The sequence below is a fragment of the Salvia miltiorrhiza genome, chromosome 7 (genome assembly GCF_028751815.1).
Source record: "Salvia miltiorrhiza cultivar Shanhuang (shh) chromosome 7, IMPLAD_Smil_shh, whole genome shotgun sequence".
Taxonomy (NCBI): domain Eukaryota; kingdom Viridiplantae; phylum Streptophyta; class Magnoliopsida; order Lamiales; family Lamiaceae; genus Salvia; species Salvia miltiorrhiza.
Window position 1 is genome coordinate 34,114,205 of NC_080393.1, and position 7,682 is coordinate 34,121,886.

Below are 7,682 nucleotides of genomic sequence, written 5' to 3' on the forward strand. Positions count from 1 at the left end.
GGGGAAGGAGAGGGAGAGAGAGAGAGAGAGATTGTGGAGTGGACATAATATTGAACATAAGATTTTAATATCTTAATTATCGTTGACGCTGTCAGATCCAAAATTATTGTTCGAATTCTAATGTCTACAATTTTCATTAGTTGTGTCTTATATAATGTTGATTAATACAAGTTAGAGTTAATCTATATCAAGAGTTACTAATCATTGAGGTATGAACATTATGATTTATGGGAATGCTGATGGAAATTGTAATCACAATAGTATTTATATGTCAGTATTCTATAATGTTTTTATGTAGGTATCTTTAATATACTACTCCCCCATCCTGCTATTAATGACCTATTTCTTTTGGTACGAGTATTTAGGAGAATAAGATTGTAGTGTGAAAGTGTGTAAGGGTATGTGGGGCCATATTATTTGTGGTGTAAAATCATTACAAAAAATAAAGACCATTATTATTGTGATACCCCAAAAAGGAAAACATGCAAATTCTTTCATTGAAATATATATGAATAATTATGTAATGAAAAGTATTTATATTTGCTTATCTCTCTCAATTTTAGTTCCTATGTTTTTTTTATTTTACACTGTGAACTTTAATTTCAATTTGAATAGTCTATATTTTCATTTTACAACTTCAATATACTTACAAAATTCTATAATATTATTACTATGTATTACAAATTAGTATGAATAAGTAGACCATGCATCGCACGGGTAAAATCTAGTGTAGGTGATGAATAAAATCACCCAATTAATTTTCATCTTATAAAGGAAATTTGGAATTGTACATTACTGAGCCCAATAGGAGCCGACAAAGCCCAATCATAGCCCAACGTTGTGATAACATATCGGGGGTTTTAAGCACGCGGTAGCTCCTCTGTTCCGAAAGAAAAACCCTAGCATTTCCTCTCGAGTAGCGCCGCCCGCATTTGCAGCAGCGACCATGGTATTCTCTCGCCCATTCCTACTCCGATCAATGTTTGTGTTTTTTTAGCTATTCTGACGTCTAATTTGCTGAATTTTTCAGGTGAAGTACTCCAGAGAACCGGACAATATCACCAAATGTAATTTTTACTATTCGTCTATTTTTCTGATTTCTTATGGTTTAATTGAGCGTGAGAATTATTTTTTTGGTTAGTATACTGACATCTCTCTGATTACTGATTATGTGATTATGTGTTTTTGCAGCCTGCAAGGCTAGGGGATCCGATCTCAGAGTTCATTTTAAGGTACGCCTTATTGTTCTTTCTTTTTGAGATTTCTACTGTGTTCATGTTATCATATTTATTCGTCTATGATTTATGTCTCGATTGTGTTATTGCTTTGATACTACCTTTTACTATGATGTCATGTTTCTTATTTTCTTTGTGTTTTTGAGCTTTGTTATTGAGTGAAGTATACAATTAATATGAATATTACGCTGGTGTGTGTGATGCTTGAGGTTTACTGTGTTAGATTAAGTTTGTAGTGTGAAACCTGATGATAAAAGCAGGGATCTGTTACCATTTGTGAGCAGGTCTCTCGTAAACTTCAGGGACAGAAACCGGCAATGTTATTGGGTGAACCTACTGAGTTATACCAATGATTGATGGTTCAGTAAACAATGCTACATTTGTTTTGTATTGAACAAAATGTTTTTCAATAAATTTTTGCCTCTAAATTTTGGCATTAATATGTGAAATCTTGAAATCAATTTGATGTATCTTAATTCGGGCATTTATATAGAACACTAGGGAGACCGCACATGCTATCAGGAAGCTTCCTTTGGGCAAGGCCAAGAGGTATTTGGAGGATGTGCTTGCCCACAAGCAGGCCATACCTTTCACCCGTTTCTGTGGTGGTGTAGGCCGAACTGCTCAGGCAAAGAACAGACATTCCAATGGGCAGGGGCGCTGGCCCGTAAAGTCTGCTAAGTTCATCTTGGATTTGCTTAAGAATGCTGAGAGCAATGCTGAGGTAAAATTGCTTGTTTACTTGAGCATTTTGGAATCAATCTTTTGGGTTGTAGTTGTTGACTTTTGCTGTTGGCAGGTGAAAGGCTTGGATGTGGATGCTCTCTTCATTTCTCACATTCAGGTTAACCAGGCCCAGAAGCAGAGACGCCGCACCTACCGTGCTCATGGAAGAATCAACCGTGAGTTGCCATATTATTGTTGTTTGTTCCCAATCTTATTATTTATCACCATAATTTGCTAACATGATTTCTCTTCGACAGCTTACATGTCCTCTCCTTGCCACATTGAGTTGATCCTATCTGAAAAGGAGGAGCCTGTCAAAAAGGAGGTAATCTCAAATACCTTTTGTTATTAGTAAATAGCTGTTGATCCTATATGGTTCTGGTTCGCTAAACTTCTTTTTTCTTAATGTAATTTGCAGGCTGAGTCACAATTAGCAACCAGCAAACCCAGGAAGGCTTGAGCTTGTAGTGAATGAGTGGATCATATAGTTTTTCAAGTTTTGGGAAAACTGTGTACCCCATTTATTTTTGCAGATGAGTCTGGTTATTTATTTTCTGTTTTTGAGGATTATTGGATTTTCATCTAATGCTATGGTTCTAAAAGCAGTCTTCTATTCCCTTTTACAGATGCTTGTTTGTTACTAGCGTGACCATTGCCCTTGGCAACATCGATTTGGTTATGATCATTAAATGATTTGATGCCCAAAATCTGCAATATTTTATGCAAAATCTTTAGTGCTTGAAAATTTAGCGTTCGTCTTCTTCCCTGTTGGATTGTAGTAATAATATATGTTTTCAAACTTCAATTCTTTTTTCTACTAATGTTCTGTTCTCTATTCTGTTTGGTATGTTTGGTTATTTGGATTTTCGATGTTTTTGAATCATGTTTATTGTTTTCTTATTATTTTAAATTGGGACATTAAAGTTTGTGGTCTGCTATGTTGGGCTTCAATTAATTTTGATTTAAAGATATGATAATTATAAGTTGCAGTCTTCAACTGGCGCGCATAAGTTGATTTTAACAGAAAACGAAGTATCCATGTAATGATAGTGCATTGTGTGTTAGTAGTTTTTTTTGACATTGTGTATTAGTTTATTCGTTTGCTATGTAACTTGTGATATGCTATGGCTAAAGCTTAAATCACTTAATGAGTTTCTTACTATATAAGTAGTAGAGTTTTGTCAAGCTTTAACTTGTCTCATCAGCTAATGAGCTCCACTAAAGAGTTTGAGTGCAATTTTATCGAACTGAATTATGAGTAGCTCATTACGTTTGAGTGATTTAGGAGGAGCTCAATTAAATCTCAAAATCAAGGGTTCGGAAATTGTAAGTGGATTGAGGTAGAGTTTTCCTCCAATGTTTTTTTATATAATTTTATTCATTTAAATAAAATAGTTTTACGGGGTTTCTGTTGTTTGTCCCATTAGCCATTATAAATCTCGATTCCATATGTTTGTAGTTTAATTTAAATTAAAACTTTAACATTTCTTCAGTTATTATGCTTTAAATGGAACTAATTCCTAGACAAATTGATTGAGAAGGAATCTGGTAAATAATTTCGAAAGATAATGACAATCCAGGAAAATAAGTAAAGTTTTGATATATTGGGTGGATAAGGGATTGGCAGAACAAACGGTGAAGTTGATATTTCATTCATCTTCTTTCGGACTCATTTGTGATGCTTGAGTTCGTGGGCTTCCAATGGGCTCTAATGGTCATATTCTTTGGGCCTAGACTTTGAATATATGTCTAGCGAGCCCATTTAACCCATATTCTTTTATGGATCCATTTGACAACTCTATGAACATACGTCCCAAGAAAACAACAAAGTGCGACTCAATTAATACGACGCTTCTCTTCTAATTATTGTTCTTTATTTATTTGTTGAAAGTAAAAAAATGGAGCCTGAAGAAGAAAAGAATAGGTGGTTGTCCATTGTTAAAGATTGTTGAGAGGATAAGCTACATCACACCATTTCTAGTATTTTGAGGGTTATGGAATGTTTGAGTTGATGCCTAATCTACGATTTCCCGTGATCTGCTGCACAATATATTCTTTGGCTTTGTTGCATTGCATGCTTCAACTCTCGTTTACCACTTTTTTTTTAATAACAAAATGTCGGATTATAAAGGATAGATATTGTACGACTACCCAGAATTAAGCAAGTAAAAGTAGAAGGGCTGAATTCAAAGAAAATTCGGAAATGCGAAGTTCAAACACGATTAAATAAATATCGCAAATTCTCCTGTGCGGTCAATCGCATACGATGCGGACGGTTTGAAAGTTTACATTTCTTCATGATAATGTTTACTTTTATTCATAAGAACTTTTATTTTTAATTATTTTCACTCATTAATACTTTTATTCTTAACTATTTGGTCGAGTAATCATTGTCGTAATAAAAGGAAATTATTGTTACAATGAAATGTAATATTTCTAAATTATTACATTTATTTACGATAATTGTTACATTTATTCATGAGAACTTGTACTATTACATAAGTATACATATGTACGAATAAATGTATATCTTATACACTTATTAAAAGTAACCCACCGCATGGGATGCGGTCAACGGCACAGGAGACCAACCCAATAAATATTATTAAACCCACCCATTGCAACATAATTGTTTAGTAGACAGTAATAATATAATTTTAATGACATCAAGTAGTCGTCATAAAATTTATTAGTACTATCTTTATCTAGGTCTAAAAATTTAACTACATGATCGATGTATACTTTTGTTATACTATATAAAAAATGTAAGTAAAATTGATACATTTCAAAATGTATTAAATAAATTACCCCTTTAAATGTCATAAACTTTTGTGACATGTTTTATTTTAAAATATGAATAATAACTATCTGTCATAAAATATAATAATTCTTCAAAAACTATCTCTATAAGAACATTTGGTTATAAGGTCCAAAAAAAAGAAGATTTGGTTATAATAAGATCATATATTCGTGTTCTATGGCTTCACGGAAGAGGCAATCTTCTTAATTCCTTGAAATTGCTGCACTCCAATTTATTTAATTAAAATGGAATCATTCCTCATAGAGAGTCTGTTAAATATATAATCTATATTTTTTTGGTTGAATATTACTATTAGAAGCATCAATATATGGATGTCTACGTTCATATTTATCTTAGAGGTGCAATTTAACAGAGATTGGACGGCGGCTACAATTTCTTGAATCAAAATCTCGTTGGCATTCTTATCTGCTTTGAGTTGTGCTGCTTATCATATATATGGATAAAATCCACTTGCTCAAAATTCATACTTAGATTGTTAAATTTTAGTTTGTGTTCCCTGTAACAAGTACAATAAATAATAGTCCCTCCGTTTCATTTTAATTGGCACTTTTACTTTGGACACGTAGATTAAAAATAAAGAGTTGGGTGTGTAAAATGGGTGGGGATCCTTTGTTTAATGTGTGTAGAAAAGGCAGGGACCACATACTATATTTGGAAAATGTCAATTGAAGTGGGACGGAGGGAGTATATGATCTCAAAAAAAGTACGTACAATAAATAAATCGGATTAATTTTCATATATAATTTTTTCTTGAAATATATTTTCCTATATAATTGATGGTTGGTTATTTGAATATTAGAGGATCCACAATGGGGTGACTTGATAGAAGGGGACCACAATGAGTAAGGAGTCCACAATGGGATGACTTGATAGCTGACTTGATATTTTTAATTTTAATTTTTGTATTTTTCATTTAAATTTAATTGCACAATTTTAAATAACACAATTTACTTACACTACAAAAAAACTTACCGGACACCGACGGAATTACCGACGGAAAATAATCCGTCGGTGATTATCGATGGAACAACGGCGTAATTGCGACAAAGATGTTTTTAAAAGTTTACAGACGGATTATTTATGTAGTTAATAATTTCGTCGATAATCCGGCGGTAAATTCGGTGATTTTGTGCTTATTAAAATTTAATAATTATTTTTAAATTTTACCGACGGAATTATTAGCGACGAAAAATAATCCGTCGCTAACTATTTTTTTTATTTTTAATTTATTTTTTAATTTTACCTACCGAATAGCGACAGAAAATAATCTGTCGTTAAATATTATATTTTTTACTCCCTCTGTCCCTGAAATGGCTTCCTCTTTGGGGACGGCACGTGTTTTAATAAAAAGTTGTAAAGTGTATTGATAGTGGAGAAAAAGTGATATACTCCCTCCGTCCATGAAAGAACTTCCTAGGAGGTAGTGGCACAAGTTTTAAGAAAAAATATTGTTGAGTGTATTGAGAGTGGATAAAAGGTAGTTGAGTGTATTGGAAGTGGTGAAAATGTGTTATAATTAATATTGAGAGTTGTGAAAAGTGAAAAGTAAGAAGATTATAAGTGGTGGGGTATAGTCCAAAAATAAGTAGGAAGTTCTTTTGTGGACGTCCCAAAAAAGAAAGATATGAAGTTCTTTTGTGGACGGAGGGAGTAATTATTATTGAAAGTTGTGAAAAGTGTTATAATTAGTACTAGTGGTGCACCCGTGCTTCGCACGGCATGTAAATTTCATACATTTTAATATTTAAGTTTTTTATATTACAGTTAAGCTCAACCACCCGTGCGTACCACCTGTGCTTCGCACAGTATGTGAATTTAATACATTTTAGCATTTAAGTTTTCTATATTACAGCTGAGCTCAACCAAATACCCTATAAATATTAAACAATTTATAAGTTATTCAGAGGCTTATAAGGTCTTTCAAAGTGTTTGGCAAAATAAACTCTTAAAGAGCTTATAAGCTGTAAAATTAAGCAGGTTATAAGCTTCTAAAAAATAAGTTCCTCTACGCCAGTTTTTTTTTTTTTTTGTCCTTGTAACTAATAATCATTATTATAAAATAACTCAATTGTGATTTTTTTTTTTTCATTTGATTTCATTCTAATTCATTTCTTTTCGATTTTCTCTCTCTAATATTTCAGCTGCACTCTAAACTCTAAATCCTAAATCTGGGCCTATATTTCTATTCAATCACATTAATGTCATATTAACGATTAAAATTCTTCAGCTATACCCTGAACCCTGACGCTATATCCCATTTGAATTCATCACTGCAAATGATAGTTAGGAAAATAATTTTAATACACTATCACATCATTAATTAACTTCTTTACAATTTATATTGGAGTTAAAGTCAATAACTATATTGAAACTAATTTACGATAGTGAACAGTTCCCTTTGCCTTTTTTAAATGTTTCAACCCGTCGAAATATATATATATAAAAAATGGATCATTTTTATCTTTCTACTTATAATTATTATATTGAAAATTAAAATATATAAAAAATCAATATTAGTAGAAGGGTAAAATATATAAATTATGCATTATTTTGCTATAGGTTTCCGAAATAGAACATATATTTTAGAAACAAAATTAATTTCTTAACATGAAGTGTAGAAAAGTGAGCGACTTATTATTGTAATTAGGTTAATTAAGGACTGATATCTTTATAATTAGTAGATTGGGGTGAAGTGAGAACAGAAAGACAGCTACTGCTATGTTTGTGAAAAGGTTACCTGCAACTCATATACTCTGTCCCGTTAAAATATCTAGTGTCACACCTGTGCTACGCACAGTATGTAAATTTTATACATTTTAGCATTTAAGTTTTTTATATTACAGCTAAGCTCAACGAAACACCCTCTAAATACTAAACAACTTATAAGTTATTCAAGGGCT

The 7,682-nt window shown here is 32.1% G+C and overlaps 1 protein-coding gene and 1 non-coding gene across 2 annotated transcripts; both read left to right on the plus strand.

Moving 5' to 3' along the window:
* Nucleotides 1-802: 802 nt before the first annotated feature.
* Nucleotides 803-2,586, plus strand: LOC130996129 (60S ribosomal protein L17-1). Its single transcript, XM_057921635.1, has 7 exons — nt 803-949; nt 1,031-1,067; nt 1,192-1,232; nt 1,729-1,959; nt 2,035-2,137; nt 2,219-2,286; nt 2,380-2,586. Exons 1-7 carry the CDS (start codon nt 947-949, stop codon nt 2,419-2,421), a joined length of 525 nt encoding a protein of 174 aa, XP_057777618.1. The 5' UTR covers nt 803-946; the 3' UTR covers nt 2,422-2,586.
* On the plus strand, nt 1,486-1,617 carry LOC130996396 (small nucleolar RNA snoR74). The gene has a single exon (XR_009092577.1). It is a non-coding gene; the product is annotated as a small nucleolar RNA snoR74 (small nucleolar RNA).
* Nucleotides 2,587-7,682: the final 5,096 nt, after the last annotated feature.

Excerpts from the sequence above, each read along its gene's own strand:
- LOC130996129 (XM_057921635.1), top strand. Across the intron at positions 1,068-1,191 it reads ACCGGACAATATCACCAAAT|CCTGCAAGGCTAGGGGATCC; the intron begins GTAATTTTTACT and ends GTGTTTTTGCAG. Across the intron at positions 2,287-2,379 it reads AGGAGCCTGTCAAAAAGGAG|GCTGAGTCACAATTAGCAAC; the intron begins GTAATCTCAAAT and ends TGTAATTTGCAG.